This window comes from Furipterus horrens, unplaced genomic scaffold, assembly GCF_987537825.1.
Source record: "Furipterus horrens unplaced genomic scaffold, mFurHor1.1.pri manual_scaffold_10, whole genome shotgun sequence".
Taxonomy (NCBI): domain Eukaryota; kingdom Metazoa; phylum Chordata; class Mammalia; order Chiroptera; family Furipteridae; genus Furipterus; species Furipterus horrens.
In genome coordinates, this window is record NW_028327180.1 from 83,255,100 (window position 1) to 83,269,927 (window position 14,828).

The 14,828-nt window shown below is 50.9% G+C and overlaps 1 protein-coding gene across 1 annotated transcript in view; it reads right to left on the reverse strand.

Annotated features, from left to right (window-relative positions):
• TNIP1 (TNFAIP3 interacting protein 1) overlaps window positions 1-14,559 on the reverse strand; it is a 40,863-nt gene extending 26,304 nt beyond the window's left edge. The window contains exons 1-2 of the mRNA XM_090288436.1: window positions 14,408-14,559; window positions 197-368 (exon numbers count right to left, since the gene is read on the reverse strand). Of these exons, the coding sequence (XP_090144562.1) occupies window positions 197-332 (136 nt within the window). The 5' untranslated portion in view covers window positions 333-368; window positions 14,408-14,559. The remainder of the gene's footprint in view (window positions 1-196; window positions 369-14,407) is intronic.
• Window positions 14,560-14,828: the final 269 nt, after the last annotated feature.

The window sequence follows — 14,828 nt, forward strand, 5'->3', positions numbered from 1 at the left end:
TGGTTCTGCGGTGCTGGGAACCCAGGGCTAGGAATGCTGCCACCATGCTATGGAGGTGCACAAAGACACAGCTGTGCGGCAGGAGCCAATGCAGGGCCGGGAAGGACAGAGGGATGACATGGGTGGAGGCATATGCCAGTTGGCACTGCAGGTTACAGGCAGGAGGCTTGCGGGGAGAGTGCAGGGTCTGCTTTACCTAACATCTTTATCCCTTGCATTTTTTCCTTTAGTCGGGAATTCTCCTCCACTAGGCGCTCAAAAGCTGCAGACGCCTCTCCCGGAGGCACGCTGCCCCCAGGGTCGTAGATCCGGTAAGGTCCTCTCCCTTCCATGAGGGTGGCTCAGCCCCTGCCGTGGTGCCCGCCTGGCTGTAAGGACAACAGCAGGAAATCAGGGGGCTGGCCAGGCCACTGAGGTGCCCCAGAAGGCAGTCCCCAGAACCCAGAAGAGAACACAGCACTTCAGGCTGGTCTGGCCACAGTACAGCAGAGCAGTATGGTCCTTCTTTGATCTGGGTGCTCTGCCTCTATTAATGCAACCTAAGAATGGCATCCGTTTCTTTCAGCAGCTTATTGTGCTGCTGGTTCACTTGGAACAGCAATCAACTGTGAGGTGCAACGTGAATGAAGTATAAGAAAGCACTGGACGTGGAGTTAAAAAACTTGAGTTTATGTCCTATCGGTGGCGCCCAGAAGGACAGGGACCCTGCATCACAGCATCCCCAGCACCCAACACAGTATTAGCTATGAAATGAATGCTCAATAAACAACATACTGAATAAATAAATGGTCTAACCATCAACTCACTGTGAAATCGTGGGCAGTCCCTTCCCCTCTCTGAGGAGGGGAAATGAAAGTCTTACACTAAATTGGTGATCTTTAAAGTGAATTGCTTATGCCCTAAGGGATAAGCAAGTCAATCCAACCCAAAGTTCCATTTATATGTGTGTCATTTTTTTAAAAAAGAAAGGAAAACCCCCGACTATTATTTATTATTCTAATTGGTAGCGTGACTGTCATCCTTCAGTCTCATATGACTATGGTCTGTCCTTTCCAGTTCTCATGAACAGATGAATTTACCACCAAACCACTATCCTTTCCAGTTCTAATGAACAGATGAATTTACCACCAAACCACTATCTACTTACCGAATAAGTGTTTTGTGTTAATCTGTTAAATTTCCTCTGCTTTCTTTTGTTTGAAACCACTTTGCAAAGGGACTTCAAAATCCTAGTTCTGTGAGTTAGTAGAGAAACTTCTTTCTTGCATTCATTCATTCATTCAACAATTACTTAATTGAGCACCTACTCTGTGCTGGATACTAGTTTGGGTACTGGGAAATTGTCAGCCAATAAAACAGACGAAAATCCTCATGGGGCTTACATTCTGGTGGTGGAAGCGATAGACAGAAACAGATGGACAGACAGAGGCACATAGTATTAGGGGTGATGAAAACTTCTATGGACAAAAATTGAACTGGGAAGCATGAGTAAACGGACTGCCAAGAAAGATCTCATGGAGAAGGAGTCATTTTAGCAAAGACCTGAAGGGAGGTGAGGGACCGAGCCATGCAGATATCTAGGGGAAGACAGAACAGTAAGTGCAAAGGCTCCAAGGCTGAAAAATTGACCCAGCCTCCAGCGTGCTACAAAGAGCTTCCCCAACAAAGAGCTCCACCAGACCTCAGAAGGACTTGGGGCCCCGAAACCTCCAGCCAAAGATCACCACCCCCAGGGCAAAAACTCTTTCAGTCTGGAATCCCCAACAGCCCTTTGAGCACCCACACAGTGCTCCCTGATAGAAAAGAGTGAAAAAAAGGACGAAAAATAATGGCCGCCATTCATGAATCATTTACTTGCCAGGCACTGCATTAAACACTTCAAATGCGTTATCTCAGGTAAGCTGCACAACCGCCCTAAAACACACACAAAACTATCATCGTTTTATAAGGGAGGCTCAGTGAGGTTAGGATTACATGGCCAGCAAGCGACAGCAAAGATGCAAATCCCACTCTGCCTGAGAAAACTGAATTAACCACGGCCACCTTGCACAGCTTCCCTAGCAAGACTCAAGCCAGTTTGTAGGGTAACATGGGGCTATTATGTACCCTCTGGGCTATCTCCCCTGCCTCGGAAGCACAAGAAATAACAAGGACTTTGACCAGAGGGTCCACATTACCATGGGCCAGATAGAAAAGTAAAGTTCTGGTGAGCGGGACCCCCCCCTCCAAAGACTGACACAGAAGATGAATACACACTTGGAAGGCACCCACGCCCTACTGGGCCCCAGGGAGGGAAAGGACAGCTGCCTGCCCGCCAACACAAAAGTCATCACTCAGCTTTGGCTGGGGGTGGAGGGGGGTATGTTTTTAACTTAAAAGGTCAATGCTTCACAATAGAACAAGAAAGCCCTGCAATGTTCACTGAATGAAGAGACAGTGTGGGTAAAGGACTTAGCACAGTGACTGGCATAGAGCACAGTACCCAAATGTTGGTCTATGCGTGTGGGGGGGTCCTTCCTTGATGCTCCCCTTCCTCCTCCAGCAAACACTTACAGACAGGTATGGAATGTATCTGATTGCTGTAAGCATTTGTGCCTTTGACTGAGAGCTTCCTGCCTTAGCAGGTCTGGCACTTGGAAGGTGAGCCATGATTGACAGCTGAATGGCATTCACCAGGGGGAGACTTGAAAGCTGGAAGGGGCTTATAACCACCTTTGGTGGTAAGTGGAGGCAGGAGTCCCAGTTCCTGCTCACCATTCTACACCCACCCGACATGGAACTGACTGACGACGTGACGTAATTTGAGTATGATTTTTCCTTCATATCTGGCTTGCCCAATAGATTGTAAGCTCCTTGAGAACAGGGGCCGAGTCTATCTTGTCTACAAGGGTATCTTCAGTGTGGTCCAGAATAAAGCCTCAGTAAATCTCTGATCAGAGCAGAAAGAGATAGGACCAGTGGAGCCCTTGGCCCTGCCCCGCTTCCTGAGAGGCCATGTGCACACATCCAAGAGCCTGACCATGACCCCCGACCAGGGGCTCTCTGCACAATCAATCATACACTTCCAGAATCAGGGCTGGCATCGCCGTGCTACCTCAGAGGTGCCCAGATGTTACCAGGTGACACTGCAGGATGCAGGATAGAGGAACTGAAACCCCATCTCCACATCCTTCAAACCACACAAGGCGCAGGCTATCCCCTCAGCACTGGGGAGCCAAAAGGGAAGGAGGTTCAGGAAGGCAAAAAAGGAGAGTGCTATCTCCCCAACTCCAGCCTCAGCAGCCTCAGCGGGAAGAAGAACAGGCTGCCAGGCAGGGGGCAGATGAAAAGAGACGAAACAGTCTACTGTGAGAAAACCCTTCCTGGAGATCAGAGGAGCCACCCAAGGGAGGGTCTGGACTTCTGGAGGAAAGAAAGACAAAGAGGCACAAGGGGAATTTCCACGTCCTGCTGACCTCATGCCCAGATGGCCGTCAGCAGTTGCAGTCTGCCGGGCAGACAGGAACTCTCCTCCTGGTCAGCGCGGTTTTTATAACCTTTCCTGGAGAGAGGAAGCATCCCCAGGAAGACAGGGCTGCCCAGGAATCTCCAAGGGCCCCGAGGCCGAGACCATCACTGGCGTCCGGGGCTCTCTGGATGAGGGGCTGCAGTACCCTCCTGCTCCTGAGCCTGACAGCCAGCTGGGTCACAGACCCCACTCCTTACCTGGGCCAGCATGGGAGCTCAGTGCCTGAGGTCCTGGGGTATCTGACTCTCCCCCATGGTATGAAGGCCACCAGTCAGGGCCACAGCACAAGGACCAAAGTCACCAAGTCAGGAAGGAGCTGGAACCAGAAGGTCCCTGCTCTCTCTCCAGCCTGCCCACTGCCCTTGCCCTCTGTTCCTGTGCCTGCACGGGGATCCCACTGCAAAGCAGAGGCCCCACCCCATGCTCTCGTGGGGCTGGCCCAGAGTCCATATCCACCCGGACCTGGTTCCAGCAGCTACAGATCAGCAGGTGAACAGCTGTGGGTGAAGAGGCAACCAGTTCAGACCTTCTTCCAAAACAAGACCTCAGCTGGGGGCTGGGGAGGGTGGGTGGAGGGGTGGAGGGTAGGAGGGTGTTCCCACAGCCTGCCCTGAGGGATGCCGGAGTGCCCACTGGAACGAGAAAGGCCCGGTGTGGGGGCAGAAGGGGGTCCAGACAGACAGGCCAGGCAGTGCCCACAGAGTGTGAAGATGGAAATGACACTGTTGAAAAAAGGAGGCGGCAGCAGTGTGACAGGCAGCAGCAGAGGGAGCGTGAGGGGGTGGGAGCGTGGGCCCAAATAGCAGCCTCCATCCAAGAAGAGGGCTGAAAAAGATGAGATTCAGAATTAAATTTACATCCCAGCTTCTGACCTGAATTGCTTCCGTCCATCTGAGACTGTCATGTGCTGTTACCTGGAGGGGGGCTCCCAGGCCCCCCAAATGACAGAAATTTACATAACCAGTAACATTTGCAAAATACCTAGTAGTTTCCCAAGCAGTTTTTCTGTTTGATTGTCACACAGCCTTGGGAGGAAGGCAGGACTGATACCTGCTTGACAAATGAGGAAACTGAGGCCTACTTGGGAACCTCATCAGCCCAAGCTGATGCTGCTGGGCACCGGCTGCATCCTGGGGCCAACGACACCCTACAGCCCTGGAGGGAAGTGATGCTCTCCCTGCCCCAGAGGGGAAAGTCCGGGCAGATCTCTGGTGTTGGGAGGTCACAGTGAGACCGATCCACTCCCCAGGGAGAGACAAGTCCTTCCAGGGACGCTGGTGGGTGCAGGGGACAGAGAGGTGAAGGAAAGGGGTCTCTAGGAAGGAAGGCACAGGACAGAAAGTCAGAGGGTCCTGGCGTCTACTCCACACCCATGGCCATAGACCAGCCTGTCCATTCCCTGCACCTTGGTTCCCTCGTGTGCACACGGAGGAGCCAGGCAGCAAGTCAAGAAAAGAGAGGGGACCCAGCACACTGGAGATAATACAGCCTTGGCATCAGGAAGAAAGGGTCCAAACAGGGCAGGATCTAGGGTGGAGCAGGTGAGGCACACAGGGCCCTATACTGAAGGGGGCTCCCAAGTGCAAGCATGTGACACTGAGCAAGGGCCCTCCTCCCGGTGGCACCTGGGGCCTTCCCTGTGCTTGCCTCAACCTAGTCCCCGCTCTGTCTACCCTGCAGGCTGTGTGATGCTGGACCAGTCCCTCATCTCTTCTAAGTTGCAGCTGCCTCATCTGCAAAATAGGAGTAATAACCGAATCTACGTGGTATCAGATTAAAGAAATTAAATGAAACAATATGTGTACAGTTGGAAGTTCTCACTCCATACTGCCTCATCCTTTCGTTTATTTAACAAGAAATGTATTCATTTTGTAATAAAATTTCCACAATAATAATAATGTGTGTATAGTACTTAGCTAAGTACCTGGTACATCGATTCTTAATAAAAGGATGAGGCAGCCCCATAACTGTGCCCAGCTGATTTAAGGGCTAAGTCTCCCCACCCCATTTATTTCTTCTTTTAACAAATTTTTAGGTTCCTTTGTAGGCTCAGTACACTGGGTCGTGGCATCCACTCAATGTCTGATAACTTCAAATAACCGTTCGAAGGAACACTGGTTCGACGCCACAACCAGTGAAGATGTAGGTACAAGAAACCCATGGGCCACGGTACCACACTCATGCAAGGCTGAGCATCATCTGAACCTCATTTTCATCAATTGTAAATAGAATTATCCTTCAATTCCCCACAGGGCTTAGAGGAAGTGAGGCATCATGGAAGCAAAGCAAAGGCAAAGATCTGTCCCCACCCATTTCACAGTCAGGGACACTGTGGACCCAAGCCCATGAATCAAAGAGCAGGTTGTGCCCTCTTGATGACTGTCAGCAAAGACACAGCACCTTCTTTGGATGGTTATGTCCTCAGGGAGCCCACCCTGGCACCCTCACCAGTGAGGGGCCAAGGACTTAGGAAGTCTTTGCGACCAAGTCAGCAATAAAAAGGCACAGGTACTGGGTGGAATATGAGGAGCTGGGGCTCAGGAATCATGGGATCCAGTCAAGGTAGACCAGGGCAAACATCTTCCCCTCACTGAGTCTGTTTCCTGAAAGGAGGGCTTCCCAACAATAGCAACAATGTAACACAGTGGGGGGATTAGCCTATCTTTAAGGCCCCTTGTCGTTCTAACGTCCAGAACTAGCAATTTATTATCACCCCTTCTACAATCTTATGATCTTGAGAAGGCTACTGGTTGCAGCTTTAATTCCTCCTGGCACTCAGGTGGATTTCCCTGACCCATGACCCCCACTTGGAGCCAAGTGCTATAGGGGTACTGTTGCCTCCCCCAAAACAGTGAGAAAGTCCCAGATAGTGTATGCAGCCCTTCACCAGGTCCTCTCTTCCTCTCCAGTGTCCTTCTTCCTCCCCTTCCCCATTCTCCCCTCCCCTGACTCACCTACAGAGGGACCCCCACTGCCTCCACTTAGCCTGCAAGACCCAGGCTCCACACCTCCAGCCTAGGGACAGAGAAGTGGACCAGGGCCATCAGCCAGCTGGAATTACTGCAAAAGAAGACCAAGGAGCACCTCACTAAAGCTGGGAGACAGCCTGACAGGTGTGAAGTGCTCCCGTATGCCAGGCCCTAGGCTGCGTCATGATGTACGCTGCCTCATTCTCCTCCCATCACACAGAGATAAAAATGATTACCCCTGTTTACCAGCAAGGAAACCAGTCCTCTTGGCTAGAGAGCATTATCTGTTTTTCAGATGAGAAAGCAGACTCAGAGAGGTGAAGTCACGTGCCTAAGGACACACAGCTGGTTAGTGGAAGAACAAAGAATCAATCAAGCCTCAATCTGTGGGACTCCAATGCTGGTGCCCTTCCCACTGGCCCGCACTGCCTGAGAGGCAGTGGACTGGAGCTCAGAGGGAGGACACCAGTCCTGCTGTCAACCATCTGGAATGCGCCCTCAAGCTCCCAGCCCCTGCCTCTATGTGTCTCCAACCTTGTACGCAATCAGGTCCCAGGCTGCCCTTAATCACCAGCCATCCCCAGGCTTAGAATCTCAGGCTGAAGAGGCTCAAGGAAAACTCCTAGGGGAACCAAGGGACTGACCCAGACTCCCCACTGCCCCAGCTCAAGGAGCCTTCCCTGGGGAACCAGCACTGGCTGTAGTCAGGCTACTCCCAGTTCTGCTTCCACCAGCTGTTGCTCTGCCTCTGAGGTCCCCTGGAACAGGGAGCAAGACGCCTCTCTTCTCCATGTCAGCCCTGAGATCTGGGCCCTGCAGCGTTCTCTTGAAGCTGTTCAGCCTCTGTTCCCTCCATTGTTTCCCATGGGGAACGGCTTCAGACCCCTCTCCATCCACTCCCCTCAACCCTCCACCTCCTCCACCCTACCTGTAGCTGGTCCTGAAACTGAACACACACTCCAGGTACGGTGTGTCTGACCAAACAAAAACTTTCACCTCCATCCTTTTATATATGTTATGTTTCTACTGATCTCACCTAGTAGAAAAACATTTGTTTTTCTTATAGCTGGGGCACGCGAAGTAAAGCAAGCCCTTTGTCAATGATGTCAACAATCTGCCTGTATGCCTGACTGGCTGAAAACAAAGGTCTCTTGTAGAAAAGCATGCTTGAGGAGTTATCAGCTATCTAAAGGTCCAGAGGTAACTGACTGAGTAATCCTCTATCTAAGAATCTAGAAACCTGTGCATCGCTGTACCCATGGGCTAGACAAATATGTGCACTGTCACATGCTTTATAATGACAAAAATGTCCTCAATGTCCATCAAGAGGGAACTGGCTTAATAAATTATGGGGCACTTATTCAATGGAATACTATATACCCATCAAAAAGAATGAGGGCAGGCTGCTTTGCAATGACACACAGAAAGATGCCCATAAAATATCATTAAGGAAAAAAGGTGAAGTATGGATTTATATGTATAGTAGGAATTTTTTTTTTTACAAAACACACAACGGTGTGTGTGTGTGTGTGTGTGTGTGTGTGTGTAAAATCTCAAGTATGCATAAATAAAGGTCTGGGAATATACACACCAAACTGTTACCAGTGGATAGCTCTAGAGGAGAAATTGGAATACGGAACTAGAGTCAAAAGAAACTTTTATTTTACCTATAATTTTTTAGCTCTTTACAGAAGAAATGTCTCCCCCAAGGACATTTTTTTTCACTGCTTTTTAGAGAGAGAGAAAGAGAGATAAAAGGAGGGAGAGAAACACTGATCGGTTGCCTCCCATATATACCCCACCCAGGGATTGAACCTGCAGCCAAGGTACGTGCCCTGACCGGGAAATCAAACCCATAACCTTCCAATTATGGGACGATGCTCCAACCAACTAAGCCACACCAGCTATGGCAACCCATTTGCTGGCACACTATTTTTTAAAATTAATTTTAAAATACAGAGGGAATAAGGCAGGGGAGAGGAAAAAGAGAGAAGATAATTTTCACTTTTTACATTATACCTTTTGTATTGGTTGAGTTTGTTGTTCTTTTTTTTTATTTCCTCCAATGAGCACACATTATTTTATAACTTTTTAAGGAGAGGTTTAAAAATAATTTTTAAAAAATTTAAGTGTCTTGTTAAGGTCGGAATAATAGGGAAGGCTGCAGGGCTGTGAGTGAGAGACTCCTTATTATGTATCTGCTTCACGTGGGCAGACAGGGCCACAGGGATGCGATCACAAATCAGAAGGCAAAGTCCAGGAGCAAGTTTTCTAGTCAAGGGGTTCGGTGGGTAAAGAGTTGGCAACTACAGGGGAGAGTTTCAGCCTGGAATGTGCCAGAAAGGCTCTGGCTTCAGGAAGGTCAGGGCTGGCCTTGAGGCAGCAAAGGCGGGAAGAGAAGCACCAGACTTCGGATAACCACCCTCACTGGGAACAGGTGCAAAGCTTCCTGCCTACTGTCCATGGGTCCTCACATAGGGCCTGACGCCTGCTTTGCTGGAGAGGAAGCTGGGTCGAGACAGGTGCAGAGGTTGGCTTAAGGCCACACAGTTCCCAAGGGGCAACAGTGGAACCATCACCAGTCCCCCACCATGTGCCCCCATAGCCAACGGCCCTCTAAGGAAGGCTAAGAAGGCCAGCCGAGCAAAACCAGCCCACTGGTCTTCTCCCCCACGCACGCCTCCTCTCAGCTCCTGGGATCCACGGTGCAACACTCCATGCAGCTGGGACCCAACCCAGAAGGACCTCAACTATCAGCTACAGGGACAAAGGGCACTAGGTCCAACCTTGGGACAAAATGGATGAGGAACTCCCCTGTCCTTCTGTCTCTCAGTCCCCAGTATGCCCAGAGCTGGTGTATCCAACGAAGGGTTTTTCCAGCCCTGTAAATGCCCCCTCTAAGTCAAAAGATGACAACTTTTGAGAATTCCTTTATACCAAATATGATAGAAAGAGGGTTTAATGAGTTCAAGTCCTGTCTCTGCTCCCTCACCAGGTGACCATGATGACCTTTTCCTTATTTCTCCCTCTGGAAATGCTGAGAGGACCAACTAGAAACCAGATAGCTCTCTGTAGATTTTAAATGCTATCCCAACAGGAGCCTTAAGGGCTAGGAAGGGGACAGCTGGACAGAGGTACGACCTTTCAGAAAAAGCCAAATATATCCTCATTTAACAGCAAAAGCTGGAAACTACCTAATGGAAAAGAAAATGAGGAGCTATAACAGGGCAATTTCATGCTAGAGAATATTATACAGCCATAAAAAAGGAATGAAACTTCAGTGACCCAGAGCTAGAGATAACAAGCAAAACAAGCAACTTTCAGAAGAATATAGACAATATGATAGCATTTAAGTAATATTTTAAAACATACAAAACAATACTACATATTGCCTAGGGAGGCACATATTCATGATGAAACCATGGAGAAATGCAAGAGAATAAACTCTAAGTTCAGGGGAGGGAAGGGGATAATGAGAGAGAAATTCCAGGCACACAGAAATGTGTCCTAGTGTGTGCCTAACATCTGCACATTACCCTCTATTTGTGAAAGATCCCATCCTAATATTTACTAGAAGTCAATGTTGCTGTTCTCAGACCCTCTTCCCAGGGGCTGGCAGGGGGTCAGGGGTAGCAGTTGCTGAGGCAGAAGTGGAGGTGTGGAGGGATCCAGGTTCCTCAGCCTTCTGATGACGCTGGTCGCGATGAAGGCAGAGGGCAATGGCCAGCCGACTGAGTACTCTCCAGTGTGGGTGGAGACCCAACCAAAGGCCCCTGACTCATGGGGCACCCCCTACGCCCGCCCTAAAAATACCACCTCTGGCCTCTGAGTATGACTCCTTGGTGACAGGACTCCCACAGCACCCCTCCCCTTGCCTTCCCCCACCCCCCACACACACCCATCTGCCTGGGTCACCAGGTCTGGGGTTCAGGGTTTGGTGCACAGGCGCTCAAGGACACAGGAAACAGCCTGGGCTGAGGTCCTCGGGAAGAGGAGGGCAGCCCTCAGACAAAGAGCCAGCTGCTCCTCAGGCCACTCATCTGTTCCTAGTTCCTATCAGAAGAGTGACTGTCCTGGGGAAAACATCAAGAACTTCCCGCAGCCTGTCTCTAGGGGCTGGGGAGCTTCTCCCCGCTTTCCTGTGCCTTCTCTTTGGCCACTCTCCAGAGGACCCTACACACCCTCCCTTCCAAGAGGGCCAGGGCCAGGAAGGGCGGGCACAGAAAGGCCTGGCCCAGCAGGAAAATCTCAGAAACTGTTCGGGGCCCAATCGCTGGCCTACAGTTTTGAGAGTTGGAAGGGGACACCCTGAGACACCAGTGACACCAGCCAGTGCAATTCCTTCATTTTGCAGCTGAGACACCAAAGCCAGCAAAGCGAACAGGCCTGCTTGAGGCTGCTGAGACGGCAGTGATACAGAGGGGAGGTGACCGGGTCTTCTGGTGGCCAGCTGTGCCTTCTTTACCACACCCTGATACTACCCTGCCTCTGTCCTTCCCTCCATTCCCCAAAGTGCTCAAATGAGCAGTGAGGGAACAAAGAGAAGGTAAGAATGGAAGCCCCTTCGCAAAGCCCCCTTCCCTTTCCTGCAAAAGAAGCCATCTGTAACAACACTGGGGGGCTGCCTGTCTGGCAGAGCGCTCCCTGACCCTGAGGGTGGGGGTCAAGTGGGAGCTGGGTGAGCACCTGCTGGGGTGCTGCGTGCTGTGGAGGGTGTATAGGCCAGTTGTCTTCGGAGCCCCTCGCACAGATAAGCTTCCACTATTCCAACCAGAGAAACCAGAGACAGAAAGAGACCAAGCAAAGGGCGACCCAGCCAGAGAGGACCGAGCATGGTCCACAGATGGCACAGGGTCAAAGGCAAGTTTTCCTGAAGCACAGAGAAATGCACAATCCTCCTCTCCCATTGAAATCCCTTCAATATCCTTATTATCACCGTGAACAAGGCCAGCAGTGGGCCTTCACTGACGGCTGGCCCTGCATCAGCCCTGTGCTGAGTGCTCTGGGAGGCAGCGCTGAGGGCACAGAATCTGAGATGCAGAAGCAGAGGCAGTACCCACCCAGGTGTGCCAAACTCTAAAGCATGAGCTCTGCACAAGGGGTTCTCAAAGAGCCACCCGGACCAGAAGCAGTGCCACCAGCGCCCTCTGGGTCAGGTGTCATGGGACGCAACTCAGCGATCTAACAAGTCACCCAAGTGATTCTGATGCCTGCTCAAGTGTGCCAGCGAAATGATCACTTCCCAGTGCTGCCCACAGGGAAAAACTGACAGGTCTCTCTGCCTGGTAGTCAAGACCATAGGGTTTTTCCTAGTCTAGCTTGTCATCTCCCCCAAGCCAGCAGAGCCTTACCCCAAACCCACTGCCAGGCCCAATTCTGCTCCTCATCATCTTTCTAGGGCCCAGCCTTGGAGGCAGCTCCATCCAGAAGCCCCCTGCCCACCTGGTGTCCCCTAACTGCTTTGCACTCCAGTCTGACTTACTGCCAGGCACTTGCTGGCACACAATGGCTTTCACAGCACGTTCATCCCCGTTCCACTTCCAGTTCCTCACAGGCAGAGCCAACTCCATATGTGCCTGAGCATCACACCACCTGCTCAGCACCAGGCACAAGGGCCAGCAGAAGAAAAAAGTGCCTTGGGAAGCAAGTTCTGGTTCTCATCCCAATTCTGCCACCACCTCTCCGGGACAAGTGCCGTCCTGTCTCTAGGCCTCAGTCTCCTCACCTGGGAAATGCACCAGTATTCTAGTTTCTCCGATTCTACTCACCCATTGAACATAGCCAGCACAGACTTGCAAAAAGAGAAAGACCACTAACAAGTCAACACTGAAATTACTATATGCCAGACACTAAGTTCTGTACATATACTTTCTCACTCACAAATAAACAAGATTATTTCAGAGCATAACAAATGTATGAAAAAATACAATAGTTTTATGACAGAAAGTGAAAAAAGGGGCTACTTTGCATAGAAAGGTCAGGGAAGGCCCCTCCAAGGAGATGACATTTGAGCTGAGACTTGACAGGGAAGAACCAGCCATGGAAAGAGCTGGGGAAAGATGTTCCAGGCAGAAGGAAAGCACATACGAAGGCCTCAAGGAAAGAATAAGCTTGGCAGGGAAGAAAAGCAGGTGTCATGGCTAAACCTCAGTGAGTGCAGAAGTAAGGGAGCACCCAGTAGTACCCAGATAGGGAGGCAGGCAGACAACCTCTTATAGTTCTAAGGTGCTCAAATCAGGTCGGCCCAACCCAACCCAGGACATCCGGGCCTAAGTCACAAGGAGCACTGGGGTTAAGGGTGTGAGTCAGACCCCACGTCTTCCTGGGGCCCCAAAAGACCTGGTGTGGGCATAGGGGCAGGCACCAACCCTCAGTATGAGTGCCATGCTATATCCACGGGACACCCATGGGTGGGGGGAAAGAGGGTTATATAAGTATGTAAAACACAGGGCACTCATGGCTGCAGCTTCCAGAGGGACACGATCAAGTGCTTCCATGAGGTACCAGTCCCTGATCACATGATTTTCCCAGGACACAGCCAGAACAGGAGCCGTGGTTAGTGGAATGGAAACAGTATCCAGGGTTCAGAGTTTATTAGTTTTGGGTGAGTCTTAATCATTTTGGACCTCAGTTTCCTCATCTGAAAACTGAGATTACTAATAGTGATTATCTCCTAGGGTTGTTGAAAAGATTAAATGAGATACTGAATGTAAAGCACCATGTCTGGCACATGGTAAGTTCATAGATAAAAGCTGTTATTACTACCATTACTGGTTTTTCACTGCCTCAGTTTCCTCTGCTGTAAAATAGGGATAGTGATACAACATCACAACATTGGTATGAGTTTGTAATAATGCAATATCCATTGTCAGGAGTAAAAAAAATTTTGAGAGTCTCCTTTCCTGATCTCTCATCAGTTGCCAAATTCCCCTCTACCATACAGCACTATTTGGAAAGTGAGTAAGTGCTACCTAAATTCCATTTTGACTAGACTGTAAAATAAAAATGATGCATTAGGAATCCACAGATTCCCCTGCATTGTCATTCTGCAAAGAGGTGGGGATGGATGTTGCTGATTCTTCTGCATCATCCACAAAAGGCCCGCCCCCCGGAACCAAAACAACAATCTGTCAGCCCAGTCACACACATTTAATGAATGTAGAATGCCTTCGCTTCCAGACACATCACTGCAGGCACACAAATGTTCTACAGTGGAAAAGTCACCCATATGCAGAAACGCCACGCCCAAAATCACTCCCAGAAATGTTACATCTACAGCTACCCTGCACGTGCACACGAATGTTGTCTCCCACACTGTGAAAATATGTTCAACAGAAACAGCAGAGCAAGGACTCTGGAGCCAAATGCCAGCTTTCGAATCCTGACTTTGCAACTCCTAGCTGTGAGACCCCAGTCTCCAAGTGTCTCGGCTGGAGACAAAATGGGAATAATAATAATACTCATTTTGAAGATGGATGAGTTTAATGCATGTAAAGGGTTTAGATCAAGTGCTTGGAAAGCGCCCAAATAATAGTTATTTATCTCTTCATTACCTGTGCACACTGCTTCCAAAACTGGTCTCCCACGCTGTAAGCAGACTCACGCCCGCACACACCCTCCACCCGGATGGTGCACAAAGCCTGCAAGCCTTGCACTCGCTGTGCTCCGTTTCTAGACGCGCTTGCCTAGGCAGTGCGCACGCGCACCCACCACCCTCTGCGCCGGGCAGGGTTTCCCCACACAGCCGGGCGCTCCCAGCCGTCCCGGGAAGCGCCAGGCACCCGGGGGCCTCATGTGCCAGAGCCCAGGAGCCGAGGTGCCCAGGCCACCAGGCCAGGCCTAACCTCCCACTGCTGAGGCCCTGAACGGCCCAGTCCCAGACTCCCTTCCTCCCGCTCCATCCTCGCTCAGGCCCAGCCTGCTTGCTTACCAGAGGGTGAGGGCCTTGAGGGACAGCGCCGCACTCTCCCCTTCCAGTCCCAGGGCCAGGGACAGGGTGACGGCCCAGGCCAGGGTCCGGCTCCACAGCACCCCACCGGCTCCCGAGAAGGGGGTGGGACAAGGAAGTGCCCAGGGGCCGGACTGCCCCACCCCTGGGAAAGTCCCCAGAGATTGACAGGTCGATCGTCCAATCGCACTGTACTCTCCGGGCCAAGCCCGCGAGCGCCAGGGTGGGACCCAGCGAAGTAAACAACCGGAGAGGCAGCCGAGTGGCCGCTGGTGTCCAGTCCCACAGGCTGGCGACTTCCCTGGGTCTGGGCAGCTTCCGACCGCACTCCCAGCCCCGGAAGCCTCGGGCTCTGAAATGAGGCTACGGCCACCTTGAAAGCCCAAACTTCACAGTGGCGACC